The 22,733-nt window shown below is 45.4% G+C and overlaps 1 protein-coding gene across 2 annotated transcripts in view; it reads left to right on the forward strand.

The window, feature by feature from the left end:
- The window catches only part of LRIG1 (leucine rich repeats and immunoglobulin like domains 1), a 235,816-nt gene that overhangs the window by 67,141 nt on the left and 145,942 nt on the right, over positions 1 to 22,733 (forward strand). For both annotated transcript variants that reach the window (XM_086939042.1, XM_086939043.1), the window contains exon 2: positions 10,804 to 10,875. In XM_086939042.1, coding sequence (XP_086795168.1) covers positions 10,804 to 10,875 — 72 coding nt within the window. The remainder of the gene's footprint in view (positions 1 to 10,803; positions 10,876 to 22,733) is intronic.

The following is a 22,733-nucleotide window of genomic DNA, read 5'->3' on the forward strand; positions in this document are numbered from 1 at the left end:
CAAATGTTGTAGAAAGTGTTGAGAATAAGATTAAGCAGTGCGCAGATTCTTTTCTAAAATGAAATCTGTCATTATCTCATTGTTGCTAGTCTTATTTGTTTGTTATCCTGTAAATTGGTCATAATCCGAACATCTCCTCTCGGGTTGAAAATGCACTGTTAGGTGTATGGAGTAGGATTGCAGCTATAAGGACCGGATCTTTTGTACTGTTAGGGTGCAAAGGAGCATTGTTCTAGGATTTACCTTTAAATTGTTAACCTTTGTCCCAGGTCTATTTAATTTATGACTTTCAACGGTTCAAGAAGTAAATGGTCCTTTTTATCCTTTTTGTGTTTTTTGTATACTTATATGCCCATTTGGTGTGGTTTACGCTATACAAAACTAAATAAATAAATGAAATTACATTATTTCAAATATGCAGTAGTGATGCCACAGTGAGGATTAGGCATGCCTTTAGAGTGGTACATATGTCAATTAGGTGGCATTGTGGAGGGATGGTATATCTTGAAGACATAGGTTTTGATCACCTAACAGAAGGTCGTATAGGATTAAGTTTTCCTGATTGTTTGTGTGATATTCAAGTCAGAAGCTAAAACAGTTAAGGTGTTGCCTCTGAAATCTGCACTAATAAAGAAGGGAATTTTCAGACTATTGGTTAAGTAAGAGCAAATGTTGAATAGATGGAGGGAAGTCAGTGAATATATTTGTCAAGGAACACCCTGCTTGTGGTAGGCATGATTTACAAAGAAGAGGGGTTTTGATTTACCACAGGCAGCCAATGAAGGGAAATCGGGGCATGGAAGTCTCAGTAGAAGGCTGAGAGCGCGTTCGGGACTCCAGTCTAGCTTAGGCTTGGATGTAGACTGTTTCCATCATCTAATTAGGTGAAGATGGACGATGAAAAAAGTGACGGTGTCTGTGAATGTAGGTAGGGTCTTTTGAGAACACGAATAAGTCTATCTTCTGTTTTAACTTTTTTTCTATACTATATGATGGAACAGTTTTCATTAAATGCATGTTTGATCTCAAAGACGGATCGTCTGTAATGTAAAATAATCATATTTATGGGGAGAAGGGAACATCTGAATAATAGTAATGTCCGCAGCACAAAACATAACTAAACAAGCACTTGGTCATACGACGAGAGCTAACCTGGATGCTCTCACCTTCTTGTGAGGTGCACAATTGCCCTATCATGGACTTGTTCTATGATATTTTAGTGGCTGGTGAGCAACATTCTAAAAAAAAAAAAAGTCAGGCAGACCAGATTCCAGATCAAATTAGCAATGGTGTTTAAAATTAGTTTTTGGACGTTTGCATGTGTGGGGATTAAAATGTCATCACATGTGGATTCTTGATGTAGCAATTACCATCTTTCTAGTTATTTCATTAGTCAGTGCCATACTGTATTGACTTTCTTGTGTTGTCATTACCTGAAACCTACTGCTTTAATTTAAATTCAGGCATTGGCCATTGAGTTCGCCCACCCCTGTGCGTTCATGGGTGACCGTAGACCGCGCTTTGATTTAAAATTGCAGTAGATGAAGCGGCTCGAATCCTGAAGCAAATTCTTTCTCTCGCTCTTGCTGGGTCTTGGAGTACTGCCTAATCTGTGCCTTCAGTTGAGGGCATGCTAGTGCCATTAAAGCTTCAGATTTTTTTTAATCAAACGCTCAGCATTTTAATTGGCACTCAGTTTCTTTTAGTGTAGATTTGCAGCATCATTCTGAAAAGCTCTTGCCTGTGTGGTTAAAAACCTCTTGTGCTGTAATGCAATCTGGGAAAAGTGCACTTAAATTCCAATCGCTGTTTCATGATGGGCTTGGCGTTCCATTATACTGTTAAATAAACGTCACCTGCTGTTCAGATTTAATCGGAGCATTTGAGAACTTTTTGATCAGTACTGCCCCTGCGTGGGTTAAATATATTTAAGGTCTGATTCGAGCTTTAAATAAATTATAGGGTTTACTGAGGGCATGCTTGCTGCTTACACTGTAGACACAGTTTAATGCATGGGGGAAGAGTTCTTCATTATAGATTCTTGTTGTCCAGCCTTGTATTTGTTTCTTATAACAAGAAGCATGTTGTTTGCTGCTTATTTTAGTATTTGTTGTTGTCTGGTGTAAACCGGGCACAAGTCCTAAAAAAAAAAAAAAAAAGAAGTGGGGTGGGGGCACCAATTTTGGCAGAATGGGCGTGACAGCATTGCATGTTACATCAAAGGAAGTGACATCGCTGCATGTGAAATCACAGTAAGTGACTTCACGGTGCATGACATCACATGTGGCATTACAGGAAGTGGTATCGCAACCCATGACCTCACAGGAAGTGACATCGGATCTTATGACCTCACATATGTTGAGTAGGACTATCATGAGTATATTTGAGCGCATTTCATTGTTCAAATTAGGCTTTGCATTGGGGTTGTGCCAAAATATTGACACAATCAATCAAGTAGCTTGAAAAGCGCGACTACTCACCTGTAAGGTTCTCAAGGCGATGGGGGGGTACGGGGAAGGGGGCCTGCAGATCTGATTCAAAGCACTGTGGTTCAGTCGAAGAGCCAGGTCTTGAGGTCCTTCCTGAATTGGGGCAGTGTTTGTGATTTTCTTAGGTGGAGAGGCATGGGGTTCCAGTTCCAGGTCTTAGCTGCGGGTTAGGAGAGGGATCTTGCCCTGGTCTTGTTCTAGCAGATACGTGGGATGGCGGCCAGAGCGGAGGTCTCTAATGGGTGCGAAGTACGAGAGGCGGTGGTTCGAGGTATCCATGTGTCGTGTAGGTCTATGTAGGCATTGGTGATGAGTTTGAAGGTAATTCTTTTGTTGACTACGAGCCAGTGGAAGTCTATTATATGGCTGGTGATGTGCCTTCGGCGGGGGTCTACAAGCATCTGCCCTCTACTTGATCCCTGGATGTAATGCTCTGAACTTCATCCTATCAGAATAGGCAGCTGAAGTAACAGAGAATTAAAATGAAATCTGGGTATTGCTGAAATGAAACTGAAAGGTATGAGACCAAATCAGGACACTGTAAAATGGACCGATCGTGTGAGAATATTAGTTTTAATCCAAAGTTGTCTTCTGTGATTAAGTTCCAACCTAACTTGAAATTGGTAATTAAAGATGCTCAGAAAAAAAGTACCCAAATCATTCTTTAACCAATGTGAAGCATTTCCAGGCCCATTGTATCAGAACTATATTAATTTCTTGAATATAAATACACACCTTGAGTTTGAGATAGGGCCTGTATATTGCAAACTGCTGCCTTTTCAGCTCCAGGTACAACCTGGGTAGCTGGCTGGTCAATTTCCAAAAACGGATTCCCAAGTTTGAATACTGCTTTTATTTTTTATTTTTTTTATTTTTTAGGCACTCTGGTGCTTTTTTTTTGTCCTAGAATCGCACCTTAAGGGCCTGCTTCTTCAAAGCTCTGAAGCACTGTGCACACTTCTGTATTACAAACATGGTGTATACTTTTTTCCATTTTGTTTGGTCTCGGAGACTCCGAGAGACTCTAAACTTTGCAGCTGGCTGGCATACTCCCAGGTTTCCTTTTTGTGAAAATCTCCTATTTGCATAGGTGCTTTATAGACAGCATAAGTTTCTCCAGCTTTTTTAATGTTTCGCGCGAAGGCTTGGTTCTTCTTATATATGGAGTAGGCAAATCTGTTGATCAAATTTAATGGTGGTACCACATAAGTTATTCAAAGAGGTGCAAAATCGAGAGAAGATTAAGTCCAAATTGTTTTTTGCCTACCTTGTTGCTGGGTAATTAAAATACAAAACAAGCATTGCCAAGTTGTACAACATCCCCACTCACGTGCATCATGGCCAAAGGAAATAACCCCCAAAAAACATGGCCTACAAAATGACGAGATTTTGTTTTTCTTCTTTTCATTGTCGTGCTGGTGAGTGACCAACAGTATTGAGGACCAGAGTGCAAGGAGTCGGGAAAACATAATGGCAGAGGGAAAGTGGAGGGAATCAACAGGCAAGAGAGAAAGCGGACAGGGGTGGGCAGAAGAACACAGTGCAAGGGTCGCGAAAGGAGTGTGCAAGTGGGAAGCAAGAAAGACAGTGCGGGTGAGGAGTAGAACCAATGGGTGAGAGAGCGATGTAGCAAAGGGAACGAACGGGGGAGAAGCACATGAGTGAATAAGCAATACAGAAGAAGTATGGAGTTCGGTAGGAGACGCACCGGTTGATAGAGAGCACTTGGGAATTAAAATGGAGATAGAAAGGAGAAGCAACAGACTAGAGCAACGTGGAGCAGGTGGGGGGAGAAGTACGTAAGCAAAAGAGCAACATGGAGCATCGAAGAGGGAAATGAAGCACACACTGGAGATGGTTGGAAAACACATGCACTTTTGTGGCTCATTGCGTGCTTAAGACAAAAGAAACAAGCATTTGCCATGCTGTAGGTCTCGCATTCAAAAGAATTTGAGCTATTTGTGTTGCAAGTAACAATGCCAATAGCTTAAACTCTTGCAAAAGCGAGACCTATTGCATTTCAAATGCAATTTTAGAAAAGCGCCACATGCTGTGGTTTCACTTTAATAGCAACCACAGAGCTTTCTTTAAGATGCGTCTCGTCTAAAGAAAGGGGCGTGGCCGACACTAAAGTGAAAGTGCCGTATGGGGTGCTTTTACAAATACATTTATAGGCAAAGCAATAGTACTCACATTTACGAGAGTTTAAGCTATTGTCATTTATAATGCCAATAGCTCAAACTCTTGGAAACGCGAGACCTATTCCATTTCAAAGAAGTAGCCACAATTGTCTCGGACTGCTTTGAAAGTGTGCATGGTGCAGGAAGACATGTTGTGCCTGCAGTACTAGAAACTCATTACAGACTAAAAAAACATACAGTGTGACAACAGAAGTAAAAGGGCTAGTTCTCATGGGAAGTTACAAATGAAGACTAGGCTGTACCAAGGAGGGACTAACAAGCCTATTAGTGAATCAGAAGCCAGCATTTACGAAGGACAATGACACATGCCAATGAAAGGTATGAGCGGAGAGTGGGCGGATTTTCAAGTGCATACTCTAATACAGAACAGAAGGGGACACTGACGTCACCGAGATGACCGGGCGAACTAATTGCCAGACGGAGGCAGTGGGATCCCAGATTAGCCAGGAGATTCTCTAGAGCACATGTTGTGTAAGTTAGTAAGCCTCACATGTTGACACCATACCCAATGTACTATATCCCACACTCGAAGCTCAGCATCTCTGTAATTTTCTATGCCCTGTTCACTGTGTTTGATGTATGCAATGTAAATGGAATGCTCACCAAGTATTGTTGATTTGCTAGTGCTGTAATACTTATAAAAAAAAAATCCTAATAAACAGATTTATAAAAAAAAAAAAACATACTCTAATACAACATACAGAGCTGCGCAGGAGCTGCCCGGGCTCGTCCTAAAAAGTAGTGCCCTAAAAGTCAGTAGTGGAAGGACTTTAATAAAGCGGAAAGGCTCGAGGGACTAGACAGACACAAGATGGACAAGGCAAACCACTGAAAAAGAAGAAAGCAAATGAGTGACAGGAATGCCAACCCCATTGGTAAGCTTTAGTTGGGCTTCAAGTCTGTGTATGGTCTTGGTACGCCAATAATTTGTCTTGTAACAGACTGCGCATGTGCAGTGTATTAGGCTTGACCTTAAAAGTATTTCCCCAATAAACAAAGTATTTGTGGTCTAAAATAAATGTTTAAAGGTCCATTAGAGCACTCTGTTAACGTAGTAAATATCCAGTTAATTCTCTGTGATTTTTGTGCAACTCCCTCCCAGAGTTTTGTCTGAGAACACTGTACGTAAATCACTACTTGGAAAAATGGGAATTCCACTTTTGGCGGTGGTGTGCACACATATACTTAGAACTTGTGGTCTTCTTCAATTCATGTGGTCAAATGATTCATTCAGACGAAAATTTCTTTATCCAAGAATATTGAAATTTTATTTCATATTGTATTCAATCTTCATTTATGCAAATATATTCTTTGCAGATCCTTATCGCTTTTTAATATTCCACATATACCCAATGCATTTCCGGTCATAAGCAACCCTTCCTCAGGGGTCTGTATATAGAAAAAACAAGGATATTTTGAGCCAGCCTCATAGACACATCAAATAATATCACGAACACATTCTATAAATCATTTATGTCAGTGTGACTAGTTATATAACTGAGCAAAAGCAAGTCAATATCGCTACATAATTTTCATTAGTTCATCAAGAACGCCAAGAGTTCAATGCTAAGTTCTTCGCAACTAGGTGTTACTAGAAAAATCAAGATACCATAGATTTTCTAAGGTTACTCAAGGTATATGTGTCACTGGAAAAATGTTTTATCTTATAAAAAGTTTCTGACTACTGCTGTGACTGTTCTCTCGTTTTAAAAAATTAGCTATGCCTAATTGTGAGCTTAATGAAAATAAAACTATAAAAGCAAAGAAAAACGCCCCGGTTTGCCCGTAGTACTTACGGAAGTGGAAACTGACTGAAGCCTCGATGTACGGCCAATCCGGATCTCGCTAACTACGCCAGACCTGCTCTTGTTCATAACTGGTGGCTTGATTGGGCCAATGCATGACCACGTGATCGCGGTCCCTTCGGATCGGTATAGAGATTATATTTGTTTTAAATTTACATCGATCATGTTTCTGATGGTTGGTGAAATCATAGGATCAATAATATGTGAGGACCCCATTATTAAATGTTCTCATAAAAACGATCTAGTGCAAAAACGATCGAGTATACAAATCGATCGGAGGTTCTTTGTGGGCAAAAAATAGTGAATGCAGTTACATAAATTCATAAGACACATCTGAATTAAACAAAACTGAAAACATCCTGATTCATGTGTTGTAACCTGGAGTTAAAGGTTTGCGAAAAACATTAATAAGTCACCCATCTTGGAGTGGGGTAGAATCTTGATTGGTGCATCGTGTGTTATGTTCACATTTAATTCCGTTGAGAAGTATGCACATTATATGCCGATGATCTATCGGACAAAACTGTTTGAGGGCTTTGAGTTCATCAATTTGCACTTCGAGTGTATGGAAGGCACAAACATCCAAAGTTAGCAGTAACCTACCTACTAGCAAAACCCCCAACCTCCCAATCACCTGATTTAGGTCTCACCTAAGACAGCGGATACGGTGTCACTTGCGACAATCTGTTGTTCATTAAAAAAAAAATCTCTAAAAAGGAACTTTTACCTGGCCTAGTAAATACCATTGGTTGGCTTCAGTTTCAATCTTATTTCCTTCCCTTTCTTTAGTGAGTGTGTGTCGACTGCACTGTGTCTCCATGTATGTTCTTTTCCCTGTAGCATGTACTGATTGATTTCTTGATAAGGGCTCTTCAGCACAGTTTGCTCTCGAATTGTGGTACGATTTAAAAAAAAAATTTTCTTCATTTATTTTGCTTTTGCTTGCAAGACAACTCTGAACCATCAACGTTGAAGCTCGTGCTTCCCGGTATTTCCAAGATCTGAACGCAAACATCTGGCAGTAATGAAATCATGTCGCATGTGACAAATGTAACTGCCTTCATTTAAGGCTCTTGCCATACAGTATGTGTTCATATGAATTAACATTTCCCGCTTTGTCACATTTACTTATTTGTTGGTAACATCTTGTATAATTTAGAGGACGGTTTATTCACTGTCACCTCCCTTTTAACATGTCCTCCTTACCTCCCTTTACCTCTACCACACCCTGAACTCTTAAGTCACCCTCATGCCCTTTCCCTCTACCCATCCCTAAATACTAAAATCACTTTTTCAAATAACATAAAAAGTATGTTGTAAAAAAATATATACTTACCTCTTGATAAAGTACTGAGTGGTAATGATATAAATACTTACCTGCATGGTACTTATCTACACGGTGATGGTCCAATGTGGTAAAGGCTGTTCCTCTCAGGTAAGACACATCCCGCCCCGTCCTTAAACACTCTTCTCTCTTCACCCCAACGTCCCTAGATGCTTTGGGACACTATTTGTTGTTTTACGCACTTCAGTATGTTTTACTGGTCTCTTTGACAGTTTACCCCATTCTTCCCTCGACCGCCCAACACCCTTCCACTTTAGGTCTTGCCTGAGACAGTGCATGTGCTTTCTTGTTTACTTACAGGAGGCTTGGAGCTAGCCAGTTGCTCCTCATTGGTTGGCTTAATCATCACTCTAATTTCCTTTCTGCACTTAGGTCGGGTAGTGTCAGCTTTACTTCTTTTTTGTGTTTGTCTCTACCCTAGAGCATGGCCCAGGTACTGCTTCCCTTGCCAAATGACCTGCTGCTGCTGGCAGCTTTCAGAGGCACTTTTTAGGTAGAGCATTAGAGACCTCTAGTATATACTTTAGCATATACTTATATGTGTATGTACTTAGTGGGCTCTGGAGATCAGCCCTAGGACTTGTCTGCTTCTGCTTAGTGACTTTTTTCTGTTCAACTGCCTCTATTTAACTGTCTTGATAGAAAACAACCAGCATAGGTCAGTAAAATACCAGAATCACTTTAGCATTCTCTAGATTCCAGTCCATATCAATTATCTTCCATGAGGATCCACAGACATGATTTTTTTCAAATCTTGTATTTTCAGAGATATGATCACCGAAGTCCCTGATTTTATATTAAAAACAGAGCTTTGGACTATACCATTTCCCGCTGAAATGCAATATTTCTCTCTGTGTTACCATACCTGGCGTGTCACGCCGTTTGGTGCTTACTTTCCCTCCATGTTAAAGAACAGTAGATGTTTCAGCACCCAGGCTAATGTGCTGCATAGCTAAATACATATAAGGTCCCAAAGACGAGACCGATTGCATTGCAAATGCTTTTTTTTTTCACTCCATTCCTGTATTGCTTCTTGCTTTTTCACCACGCCCTCCTCCTGTATTGTTGCTTGTCCAGTCTGCCCCGCCCTCCGTTGCTGTTGCTTTCCCCGACCACCCCTTACCTGCTGGTTTTCGTTGCTTGCCCCCTCCTGTACTTACCTGAAAAAAGCACCCAAAATGAACACCAAATGGTTTCAAGATGCAGAAGGAGCTGCACACCCTGCTCTGCATGGCATATTTTGCGCTCTTCATATGGGGCCAACACATCAAACTTCAGCTCAGACATAAGCTAATTAACGATTATTTAACCCTTTCGATGCTCATGACGAGCTCAGCTCGTCATGATGCACAGTTGAGCTGTGCTGATGACGAGCTGAGCTCGTCATGAATAATGTAAAATATCCATATCCAGCACAGGAGGGGGAAAACGCCTAGCAGCCAAGGTGTTAATGAAGGCAAAGAATAATCCCATACTAAGAAAGCATTTTGTTGGTAGCAATGCAGGTTTTCTTCATTTAAACGGGTTTGTTCCAGGCATAAGCAGGGTACTAAGCCGGAGAACGGGCATCCGCAGTACAAGCTTCCATGGCACAGAGAACCGGTAGAGCAATGGTATGAAGAGGGCAGGCTTCCTTCACACGTCACAGGCATCCCGCGCAAGCGTTTCACACACAAACAGAACACTTCTCTTAGAACAGAGCAGCACTCTACCCTCCCATCTGCACAAGACATAAGGGGCAGTCTGCAGCAGCCACTGGGAAGGCCATGCTCGCGTCCAGAAGTTAAATCTCAGGCAGAGGCTGTCCAAGATTACATCACATGCAGACCAGGTACAGCTCATATAACCATCTGTAAGTTGTATTCACTTGCAGAGCGAGCTTTGCAAAGTAAGTTACAGTGCAAACATTCATCCCACTCAAAGAACTGGTACAGTAGAGGCATTTGTGCAAGCTTCCCATACATACACATACCAAAGCAGGGGCAGCAGCAGTGCTTGTGCATGTACGACAAGCTTACCTGTTCAAAAGGAGACATTTGTGTTAGGAAGAATAAATCCTTTCAATGAATTGGCAAATGCTGTTTCGTACAAATCCGTTGTGACATTTAATATAAACCCAAGCGCCGTCTGCGTATGCCATGAAGGTGGTTCATATTATCAAGGACCTCTGGGGGTGTGCGAGGCCTACTCAGGAGGGTCAGAGACTCTTTTACATAATTAAATAATATTGAAAATTAATAGAAGTATATAAAATTAAAGAAGCGCAACTGAAAATGTGAAAATGTTTTCCATTATTGATTGTGAATTAAACAAAGTATTTAAATGTGCGAGCATTTGTTTGGTTATACTTATTTTTGTGCATTGTTTTGAGAGTCAAATCCTAGCAATTCCTCAGGCAGGGGGTCCCCAACTTCCATTCATGACTCAGTGGGGGTCATTTGATTCCAATATTGATTCAGTGGGGTAGACAGAAGTCAAAAGGCTAAGAACCCCATATCTACTACACCTTACCCTGCATGTGACAAATAAGAATCTTGGAAGTCAGTACTAACTCAGTTTATCGACCTAGGAATATCAAAGGCAGGGTATTCTTAAATGGTGTAATTGTAAAAGGTGTTATTTACAGCTTGTAGAAAGATCCTAAACGTAATGCCTTGAGCTAATAGCATACATGTACTTAAAGTGAAAGGTCAGTTCCTAAATAGTCTAATCCGTTAATTAAATTATTTTAATTTGTATCATTGCTACAATAGAAAGGTTACAAAAATCTTGGAGAAGAACATGTGCATTGTTGTATCGCTGAGCGATTGGCTGGCGTTCTCTACACAAAGTGACTTCCTGCTTCTTAAGTGCTCTTGTAAAACAGATCATTTCACAATGCAATTTAGAATTATCAAGGCAGGCAGCTTCTGCTGAGCCCGGTGGCTGGAGTGTGCTGATTTCACTCTCTTTTATTTTTACAGAAACCTGAGCTACAACAAGCTGAGGGAGATCGATAGGGCCGCCTTTGAGGAGCTGCCCAACCTGCGCGAAGTGTAAGTATTCTTTCAGAAGCTTTAATTGCTTGGAGAAGGAGGTAGAAATGGGGGAGGGGTGGAACTGCGAGAAGTGGGGGGATGGGAGGCGGAGGGGAGGAGAGTATAGTGTCACACTCCGGGCAGGTCTGGCCATTCGGCTACTCTGGCGATTGCTCAGTAGCCTGCTGACTGGGCAGATTTTTTTGGGCAGTGTTAAATAGCGCAAAGTCGAACCAAAGGTATCAGAGGGCTTTACATGAGCACCAGTTACGTTACACAAGGACACATTCATTTTTGGTAGGCACGAGGAGATTAAGTGACCAGAATGAGCCCATGCTGAGACTCGAAGTGGGTTGCCCAATTCCAAAGTCGGCAGCTCTGGCTGTAAGGCCACCATGACCCAACCATGCTCCCAGGTATCCTTCTAGTCGTGGCCTTCTCAGTTTGGGGGGATTTCATCATATTTGCCAGGACTTTAGTTTCCAGGTGGGCCCTGATTGCAAAACAATAAATCAATGAATGCCCACCCGAAACACTAGTGGTGGGCGAGCCTACAAATTAGCAGGGAGAGCCCCCCCCCCCCGCTCTTGGAGCCATGCACTTGGGGAGCCCTGAAAATGTTTGCCTATGTAAATTACACAGCAAGCAACCGGTAAAATAGGATAAAAACTCTTCAGGATTAAAAAAAAAAAGTCTTTCTTTAAAAATGTGGAAGCTTTGACATTAATACAGCACATTATGGCACTACACTGAGAAGTACTTACAAAAGTGTTACTTTTAAACATGAACTAGGCAAGAAATGTAAACTCTTTAAGTCACCATTATGGCCCATTGAATCAAACGCAATCGTTTTCATTGCAACCTGTATTCTGAGCTCCTATATTGGAAAGTGCTCTCATATGTGGCAATGAAATAAAAGGAATTTTGGTGAAATAAAGAATTGGACTAACATCACTCAGTTTATACGGGGTAGCCACAATTTAGCCATGTTTCCTGGTTTCACCTTGTGCAAATCATTCACTGAATGTATATCTTGTCTTTCCTTTTAACGTTAACACTTTGCTTTTACCTCTTTGTGCATTTTTCTGCACTTTCAATATAGATCAAGCTCGACTTGAAGGTATTGGAGCTCTTTAAACGAGCACCAGTTACACTACACAAGACCACTTCATGTTTTTTCTAGGCACGCTTGTACACTACACTTAAGTATTTAATTGAAATGTGGATCAAAGGAAATCACGAATACCCTGTTGTAGTTGTAATGAAAGTGGTTATTCCATGTGTATTTTCTGATGATGACCGTTGCTGTGGAGAACCAGGAGGGCTCCTATTAGCAGCTGCTCTTAAAATAACCTGGCTTTTTTTCTACACTGCTGCTTACTGGATGTAAACAGCGCCTTGGGTATTTTGGTTAGTAGCTAATGTGCCACCCAGTCTGTGATTCAAGGCAGCTTCACTGAGGGTATCCGATGCAGATTAACCTGCAGAAAGCATCCTGTAAAAAGTCTCTACCCATTCGATGTTGGGCATGTGAAATCGAGTTATTGATGTCAAATATTATTTGGGGCACAAGCCTGACAGTTACTCTGAATTAATTAAAAACTAACACCCCGTCCCCATCCCTGCTCCCTGTGCCCAGTCATCACTCCCCCCACTTGTATGCTCTCTAATACTGTCCTCCAGCCCTGCCTGTCTTCCTAAACCTACTGTTCCAACACATGTCAGATAATGGCAGCATCATTTTATTTTTATTGTACTCTGACGCGTGGTGCTTACGAGATGCCAATTGGTGTTAAACTGTCACGCTCTGGGCTTTTCCCATGAAAAGAAGAGTGTAAATTAAGTGAGTGGTGCTTAATGAAGTGTTCCCTCTTGGACTGGCACGCATTTTCCTTTGTGAGACCTGCTAATCCAATAATGGCTAACACTTGTACAGCACGAACCACAAACCAAATTGTTTTTTGGAGCTGTATGCAGCCAATCTCAATCGTGCTCATTTTAATACCATTTCAAGTTGAGTTAGCCTAAGCCAGCAGGGATTGGAACCTACTAACATTACCGTATGTTGAGAGGAAGGGGAGGTTCTATGTTACTTGACTTTTGTCTCGCACTCTGCAGTCGTTAGTGTGATATGTAGCGCTCAGTCTCTTTGTGGGCTAGAGCATATGCGACTTGAGGGGAGGATGGGCCGGGGTGGAGTCTTGTATGCGGTAGCCAACCGTAACTCATCAGCCGGGAACCTCTACTCAAGGTCTTCTCACCTCATCACGCAAAATCCGTGAAATGATTATACGTGTTGACATACTGTTTGAAGTGCAAGGCCCTCTGCGAAACCTGTGACGAATCAAAGTACCTTCAGTACGGAACACAGCTGAAATTGACCTTTTGGAACCGCTGGAAAAAAATCGTTTGTTGCCTAAGAATGTGTTTCAGTGAAGAATAGACCGTGATCGGCCTCACCTGTAGTACATTGTGTATTAGTCCTGTTGTTTATCACTAATTTCATACAATATATGATTTTCTATAATATATCGAATAATACTTTTCATTTTGGTTGAGATTTTTTTGTATGTATATATGGTCGTCGTGCTGTTTTGATGATTCATTAATTGATGGTCCTACCTCTGTAAGGACACAGTACTAAACAAAAACATGCTTTTCGTGGCAGACCCACTTTCCATATAACATCTATATCCCCAGGTTCTGCACGTAACTGGGTTACTCCATTGTTATTATTGGTTTATTTTCCTAAAGCATTAGAAAGGTCAGTAAAGCTGTCGGCCATGTTGAATGGGCTATGGGTAAATTGTCAGCTTGTACCTTGTTTTCTTACATAGGTAGCTATAGCTTAGCCACCTTATTTAAGGCTGTTGTGAACTGCAAGAAAATATTTGTATCTATGTCTTGTGATGGTACTACAAATCACGAGGTTAAAGTAAACTCTTTTATAGGCAACTCAGTTATTTGTGGCTGTGTAATGAACAGATCCCAAGACTGCCTTGGGATATATTACTCTTTTTACAGTATCATATGTAAATCTGTAAATTTTCCAGCCACTTTGCTTTTGATGGCTCTCGCTAGTAGAGTGTGTTGTGCAAACTGCCTCACTCTTCAGTCCTTAACCCTTTCACTGCCAGTTTCTCTAGACCACAAGCAATCTGGTGGAGACTGTTACAAGGTCTGTGCCAACAATTATTGGCACATAGCTAGGCATGCTTTGAGGCATCATGCATATTACAAGTTAGGTGCAATTGAGTTCCCTCCCCTGACCTTTGACATTACACTCCTCTTCACCTCAACTGTGAATTCAATAAACCACATTGCACCTGGTATCCCATTGGACTGGATATCCACTCTAAAACTTTCCACTACCAACTGATTCATACATACAAGACACTCAGATGTTGATCTACTGCTGATGATAAGTGGGTCATCTTTCATGCAACTTTAAAGAATGGAAAATTCGACTTCGGTTTTGCTATTACTGGAAACGAAACGTTGCAATGGTCAGTCATTGCTGACTGTGAACAAGGCTAAGACTAGTGAAAGGGGGAAAGAAAAATGTGCTTTTGACCTTTTTGAGGTCATCCTCTTACATTTTGCTCCTGCAATTTTGAGCACATTCCAGATAAACTAAAAGGGTACTTATTACAGGTCAGGTGCACAATTTCTGTGCCTGTTCATTCCTGCTGGAAATGGTATACTAGTGATCGGAACTTAAAGTTCAGTGTCACTGAGGGGCGTGGTATTGGTGTGACCAGTAGCATTCAATACAATGATTGGGAAATGTAGTCTCTTGATATTCAGATGCTTAAAATTACACCGTGATTTCTTCATTCTGTAATTGCCAGCTGTGTCTCTATCCTGGGAGAACAAATGGCATCCAAAGTAAGCTGTGACAACTTCCTTCTCCCCCAGGAGGGAACATCTGGTCTGATCAGTTTGTTATGAAATCTTAAAAGTGTAGGAGTGCCTAATTAAACAAACACATGGTTACTCTATGACAATATTTCCTCTCTGCAGCTGACTACCCACACACGAGCGTGATTGTTTGAAGAGGATATTAGATGACCTATAAATAGCGAAACAATGTGAGCAGCAATAAAGTATGGGTGCAAGAGAGTTGCCTACCCACCAGTAAAGAGGGTGTTTAAGACCTACACACTTCTAAGAAGTGTGTAGGGCTTAAACAAGAGTGTTCAACTTTGGGATCACTAAAATGATAAAAAGGTCCATAGAGACTACAAAAGTGGTAAATGTTTCTGTGATGACCAGCTTAATTATTTTGAAAATACACATTGGAACTGTGGCGAAGAAATTGGGCGAAAGGGACAAAAGATTAGACTCACTCCGAATGGTACGAATATTTATGGACTTAAAGTGCTCTAACAGCTAAACACTGCGCTGAGTTTGGAGGTTAGGATTAGAAATCGTTTTATTGGTGAAATGGGTTGCGAGTATATAGATTCTCAAAGGAGATGTGAAGGAGTGCAAAGCATGAAGTTAATCCAGGGATAGTGCAGGCGTGGAGAAAGAGAGGTGCTGAGTCAGAGTGCAAAGCGTGGAGTGTGTGCTGGAGTGGTGTGACTTACATTGACCACACAAGAGGCAGAAAGAATGGCTCATACACTTTTTACTTGAAAAACACATTTTATGTTTCAGTTTTCTTGCACCGTCTCTCAAAAGGCATCTAAAAACGTGGATGCAGATGGCTTTGATAATGTGCCACTGGTGCTCATTTGATCATGCAAGGAGAGTGTGAGTGAAACTTTGATGGTAAAGGTATTGTGGTGACATGGGTCACTGGGGCAGGGGAGCGCCTAAGCCACTAATTTGGGCCGAACTACTTAAAAAGATAGACGTGGACACTCTCTGCTAGTCTGGGCCGAAGACCCAGTGCGGTCTCGCACCCCTTTATTTATCCCCTCGGGCGAGCCCGCCCTCGGGGTGTGTGTGTGTGTGCGTGCATGTGTGTGGGCGGGCCGGTTGGCTCAGTCATTACATCCCTCCAATCTTTCGGACACAGTCTCTTCTCTGGTGGGCACTTAGATCTTATGCGTGCGCCACACATAGTCTCTCAGTCTCTGGCTAGGGGTCGGATTCGGCCGGAGACCATATTTCTGGCTCCGGGAGTTCTTGCTTGCTTCCGACCCTTCAGGATTCTCTGCTGGGATGGCTTCTCCCTCTGCTGGGCTCTTCCTGGCATCCGTTGTCTCGGGCTCGGTCCTAGGTTGGGTTGACATCTCTTCTCGTTGGCACTGAGGTCTCTTCGGAGACCGCTCCTTCTCCGTACTCCGTCTCTCCGGCCTGTGGGTCTACAGTTCCTCGATCTCTCGGAATTCTCTTAAACCATGACCTGTTCTAGGGGACCACCCGGGTGCCTTGCACCGCCGACACCATGGTTCCTTGGACGTTGACCACTTCCCACACCCCCGGCTCAAAGGCAGTGTAGTACTTCCAGTTTGGGTGACAGTCCTTTAGTATCACCTTGTGCCCAACCACGATGCTCATTGGTCGGGCTCTTCGAGCTTGGCTTGCTTTGTCGTTAAACAGCTTCCTTCTGTCCTGGGTGGCGTTCTGGTCGAGTTCCGGGGGACTCCAAGACGGGTCAGCTGGTACTCAGTCCCTGGGGACTTTTCGGAACAGCAGGTGCGCCGGGGCACACCGGGTGGTGCAATGTCGTGGTTGGCGGTAAGCACTAAGGAATTGTGAGAAGCATTCTTCGGCATCATCTCCCTTTTCTACCCCGATCCGGAGAGCCCGGTTCAGCGTGCGCATAAACTGGTCCACTTCTACATTTGCCTGGGGCCACTGTGGGTAATCTTCCGGTGCCTGATGCCACAGGACGCCAGGTATGCCTGGAAGTCTCTGCCCTGGAAGGGTGGCCCATTGTCCGACCGGATCTCTTCAGGCAGACCCATCATCGTAAATGTTTGATCCAGTACCGTCTTGACGTGGGGAAGCGCTGTTGAGGGCACTACTTCCCCTACAGGGAATCGTGAATGCAAGTCTATGAGCACTAGGGTGTTCCGGCCATCTGGGAATGATCCGAAATCGATGCTCAGTTTGGACCATGGCTCTGGGCATGGCTCTTCCTTGATTACTGGGTGTGGCACCGGGTCTCCGCTCGTGATGGTGAACGAGTTGCAGTTGCGCACCACTTCCTCCACCATAACGTCCATCCCTGGAAACCACACTTTGCTTCGTAGCCGGGCTTTGGTCTTGGACGCACCTTGGTGGCCTTGATGCGCTAGCCGAATGACCTCCTTCTGCAGACTTGTTGGAATCACGAGGGAGGTTTCCTGTAGTATCACAGCGGGAAGAACCTTTGCTGAGTTCGCTCTGAGCTCTCCAGACCTGTTGCCGAAACGATTGCTCCTCTGTTGTGAGGGAACTGACGCCTCTAGGAAGTGTCTCCAGTGCCGATTGGTCAGCGTGTTCTTCACTCTCATGAGACTCATCGGACTCCGTGGCCTTTCCTACGCCTTCCAGCTTGAGAGCGACTGGACAGGCCTCCTGTAAGATAATCTGTTCAAACTCTTTGACAACATCGACATCGTCTTTGGTGGGAGCTGGTAGGGTTGCATTTGGGTGGCGCTAAAGGAAGTCAGCCGGATTGTCGGCTCCAGGTCGGAAGTGCACCTCGAAATGGTACGTCTGCAGCTGCACAGCCCACCTCTCAATCCGTGGGGGAGCAAGTCTGGCGTTCCCAGCGAACAGTGGGATGAGGGGCTTGTGGTCCGTGATTACCCGAAATTCATGGCCGTAGAGATATAGATGGAAATGTTGGCATGCCCATTTTATCGCTAGTGCCTCACGTTCGATTTGGGCATATCATTTCAGTGGCGGTCAGCGCCCGACTGGCATACGCAGTGGGTACCCAATATCTCGATTCTGTCTCTTGCATGAGAATGGCTCAGAGGCCGGCAGGGCTGGTGTCTACTACGACCTCAGTGCGCCTGTTCGGGCGGAAGTATGCCATTACCCTATCGTCGATGAGGGCATCTTTGACTGCTTGAAACGCTGTGTCCTCCTTTGCTGACCATGTCCATGATTGTCCCGCCTTGGTTAGGACCTGAAGGGGTTCGGAGAGGGAATCGATGTTGGGGATAAACCGGCCACAATATGTGGCCATCCCCAAGAAACTTCGAACTTCTGTAGCTGTTGTCGGTCTTGGTGCCGAACAGATGGCCTCCGCCTTTCTCGGATCAAAGCGCAGACCATCCCTGGAGAAGATGTAGCCAAAGAAGTCTACTGACTCCTGGTAGAAGGAACACTTTGCTCGGTGCAGGGTAAGGCCATGGTCCACCAGGCGTTGCAGAGTGGCCCTGAGATGGGTGTGGTGGTCCTCAAAGGTTTTTGAGAATACGAGTATGTCGTCGCTCAAGTTGATCACACCAGGCAGTCCGGAGAGCCTCTCCCTTATGGCGTTTTGGAAAACCTCAGCTGCTGTGGAGACGCCGAAGCTTAGCCGTTTGTATCGGCGCAAGCCGACATGTGGAAAACGTGGTGATATTGAGGCTGTCTGGGTGGAGCTCCAGTTGGTGGTTTCCCGCGTTTAGATCTAACTTGGTGAACCATCTGGCCCCATTTAGGTCAGCGACAATGTCGTCCATCATGGGTGTAAGATGGCGCTCTCGTTTCACGGCATTGTTTGGTAGGCGAATGGCTCCTGGCTGTTTTGGTTTCGGGGCGACCACGAGGTGTGAAACCCACGGGGTTGGGCCGGACACCTTCTTGATGACCCCCAAGTCTTCCAGCTTTCGGAGTTCTTCCACCTGCGGCCGCAGGTGAAGCAGCACCCTCCGGTGCCCCAACTCCGTCAGCCTGATCGTGTGGTCCACGTGCAACTTGAAAGTCTTTCCCTTGAGGTAGCCCAGACCCTGAAACCGCATGGGGAAGTCTTAGAGCTGGTGTTTTTCGCCAACCAAGAGCATGAGCTGCATGCAAAAGAAATGCTCAAAGTCCTCCGCCGTGTGGCAACTGAGGAGGATCCCTCTCTTTCCCTCCGTGACATGGAATCTCGTTTTCAGGCTTTGTCCATTGCTGGTGACCTCCACCTCCATGACCCCTCGCAGAGGGAGGGGTTCATCGCTGTCGTACGTATATATCTTCGCTCTGGACGGTAGAAGGGGAGGGCGAGGCGATAGTTTTTCGTATTGTATGCTGTCCATCACATTGACCAACGCCCCCGTGTCTATTAGGGCGTGCACCGGGGAACTTGCGACGGTGACTTCGCACATTGGCGGTGGCAGTCTTCTGGAACCTTCCCTGCCAACGAATGACACAAAGAATAAGTTGTCCTCCTCATCTTCGAGATTGAAGTTTGATCGTAATGTGTCACTGCAGGGACCTGGATTCTCTAACGTCAACTGACGCACTGCATTTCCTGAGTAAGTCCGCGTGTGCCAGGGGTATTACGCCTCCCACCACTGCTCCGGCAAACTTTCACGAAATGATTGAGCTTGCCGCACTGTGAGCACGTCTTTCCCCTCGCTGAGCATCTCCCACCTGCAGGATGATCCATGCCACAGTTGCCACACATGCAGGTCTGCGGTGTCCTCGCTCCTCCTCTTGGTTGTTGAGGCCGTCTGCGGATCACCTCTACCTTCTCCTCCTTGATTGTGGGTGACCGTGGCGCCACCGCAGGACGATTCAGGGCCGCCTCATCTCGTCGGCCCGAGCATTGGACAGTTCATGAGATCTTGCGAGGACCAGTATTTCGTCGAGGGAAATGCGAGGTTGTCGGAGAATTAGACGCCGGAGTTGAACAGATCTACAGCCTTGAAAGAGCTGTGCGCGGATTTCTAGTCTCTGATTAGGTAGTTCCCATGAGGTGGCGAGTTTCCTTAGACAAGCGTAGTAGACGTCTACAGTCTGTTTCCCCCTGCCGTAGTTTGAACCACTTGTAGTCCAGGTTGCTCTGGGGATCAAAATGGCGATTTAGAGCAGCAACCGCCCCTGCGTAGTCGCCGTCTTCGCCTCTGTCTGGCAGCGTCTCCAACAGGTCATAAAGTTAAGCACCGCCATAGCACATGAGGAGCAACCTCTTTACCCTTTCATCCGTTTCCCTGACTCCTTCGAAATAGTGGTCGAGGTGACCAATCCAGGAGCGCCATCTTGCTGCGGCGGTGGACGGGTCCGAGAGCTCGCTGAACGGTGGTAGCGGGGCAGCGATACCGTGGCCGGGAGGGACAGGAGTGTGCTGGGCAGCCTGGATGGGCACAGGGGCCTCAAGGAGGGCGTGCTGATGAGCTGGGCCCTGGAGCGCGGCCTGTGGTGGAGCTGGCGTGTTCTGCAGAGCGGCCCTGCCAGGGGCAGCTGGATCTTTCATTGTCTCTTGGCGGGGCTGGCAGCATGGCGCCGCAGGGGTCCTGTACGTGTGGGCTCGATTGCGCGCTGCCACCTCTTGTAGGCAGGTTTATCTGGGTGGGCACACAACGGTGTGCGGGCACTGGCGCACCTGGACGAGGGGCTCCCAACGCACCCTGTGGCTGACTCCGCACCTTTCCCCCACACACATCTGTCTTCCTCCGGGGGGGGGGGGGGGGGGGGGGGGGAAGGAAGCTTTGAGGCGTAGCGCAGCAGTACTTCTGGTCTAGGAGCGGGCCATGTTTTCTCTGTTGGCTGTCACCAAGAGGGGCTCGATGCAGGTGCAGAAACCTCTCTCCAGTGCGGTGAGGAGGCTGGCTTGTGGGGCACAGTTCTTGGCCGTCGCCGAGGGTAGTATGCAGTGATGCTCGGTGGGGGCACTGTTCACACCGGCCCTAGCTCGCGAGGGGCGATACAGTCCCTCCGTGTGAGCGCACGGGCCTCAGCGCAAGGCTCTGCGCGTCTGCCGCACCATGTGCGTGCGCGCGCGGCTGGCCAGCAGGATCAGCCGGGCTAGCAGGTGTAGGCGGCGGAGTGCAGGGGAGAGCAGGGCACACCGCGTCCGCCTCCGCGCATGGAAGGCCTCACCTTGGCGCTGCTCCAGGCACAATGGTCCACCTCTCCATCCCTCGGGTGCCGGACAGGCGCATACAACGGCAGCAGGTGAGTCAGGCGGAGTAGGCACCTGTGACACGGTCTAGGCGGTGGCTCTAGCGCAGGAAGCGTGAGCACCGCGGACACGAGGCACTGGAGCCGACGTGTCCACGGGGGCGAGGCGTGGGGCAGACCCGCCTCGTCGCCAGTGTGGTGACGTGGGTCACCAGGGCAGGGGAGCGCCTAAGCCACTAATTCGGGCCTAACTACTTTAAATGATAGACGTGGACAGTCTCTGCTAGTCTGGGCCGAAGACCCCGTGCGGCCGCGCGCCCCTTTATTTATCCCCTCGGGCGAGCCCACCCTCGGGGTGTGTGTGTGTGTGTGTGCATGCATGCGTGTGTGGACGGGCCGGGTGGCTCCGTCATTACAGGTATGATGAGTAGTTAAAATGCACCAATTTCCATACATTTCTTACAGTTTTATTATTTTGCTCATACACTTGATGTTAGGAGTACAATAAAACAAAAGAAGTCATCGAGGTTTGAATCTCTTTGCTCAACGGCTTGTATTTTATTTCTTAAGTGCCTTTCGTTTAATACTCTAGAGACGCGTGCTATTTTTGAGCAGGCTCCATTTCAGCTTGACACCATCCTGGCAACCGGGCTGTAAATATTTTATACCGAGTGCCCCCTCCACTGCCAGCCGGGACCTCAGATCGGCTTATGCCGAGTAGAAGGGGATGAACACCCTTCAACTTTCATTTCATGGCTGATGAGACATCGTCCTCGATGGCAGACTTTCAAAGAGAATCTACGGTCCAACCAATCGGCGCCCTCAACAGATCCGGGCCAAGTGAGCCGCGCTTCCGATTGGACAGGGTTATAAGAAGAGCATTAGAATTTTGCAAATTATATGCAGCCGCGCTATTACTGAGGTAGTGATGGTCGGTATCGGCCGCATTGCTTTGATTATCTACTGTTTGGATTATTTTATGAGATGCAGAAAACTTTCTTTCTTTGTGGGACAAGAACACGCACCTTTCCCAATATTATTAACCGATTCTGCCTTTTCGCTCATTATTTTAAATGTTAATACCGACACGCAGACAAAATTGGGCATAAACTTTCTTCATTGCTTGAGAACTTGATAAAATTTCCAAAATCATTGTGTTGCTTTGTCAGTACCCGGCCTCCATTCGTTTTGCTCTTTTTCCGTGCTTCTAAATTGTGTTTTTTCCGTGTGTTCTTTCCTTGCCGACTCTTTCTCCCAAGCAGTGGCTTGGTCCTCTTTTGTCTCGAATGCTGTACGCTTTTGTTGGCACTTTGAAGTTGATGTGTTAGCATAGCTTTGTCCTGCCAGATCTGGTCATTATTCCAGCCTGCTGGCTTGTTGATCTAAGAGCGCATTGACAGTCACTTTGTATGGCAGTGTGCCCCCAGAGACGGCTACTTAGCGCTTCAGCCATCCCTTGGCTAACAGGCAGTGACTGAAACATTGCTCTGGGTATCATAAGGGATTAGTGCCCAGTGCTTGCGTTTGATAGTTCTGTTTTTTTCCACCCATACATTTGTGGTGGGACAAAGCAGCGTGTTTCTGTTTTTTAGGTTTGAAAAATAACAGCACACATTTTTCTTCTTAAAATGAAGGAGGCCCCATATTGGCACCATCCCTCCCAAGCACTAGAAGCCACATCAAATAGAGCCACGCAAGCCTTCACTTTGAGCGAATCAGAAGAGCCTCTGTTCTCAACAAGCATTGGTAAAGCCTATTAGGTCCATGCTCACTCATGATAGCTCAAAAAAGCTATAAAAATGTCTGCCACAGACGGGACAGACCAAAAAGGCTGAGATTAAGAATAAAATGTGTGACAAAGTGTACTTTTCAAATATGAAATAGTCCCTCATGCA

This window comes from Lissotriton vulgaris, chromosome 9 (genome assembly GCF_964263255.1).
Source record: "Lissotriton vulgaris chromosome 9, aLisVul1.2, whole genome shotgun sequence".
Taxonomy (NCBI): domain Eukaryota; kingdom Metazoa; phylum Chordata; class Amphibia; order Caudata; family Salamandridae; genus Lissotriton; species Lissotriton vulgaris.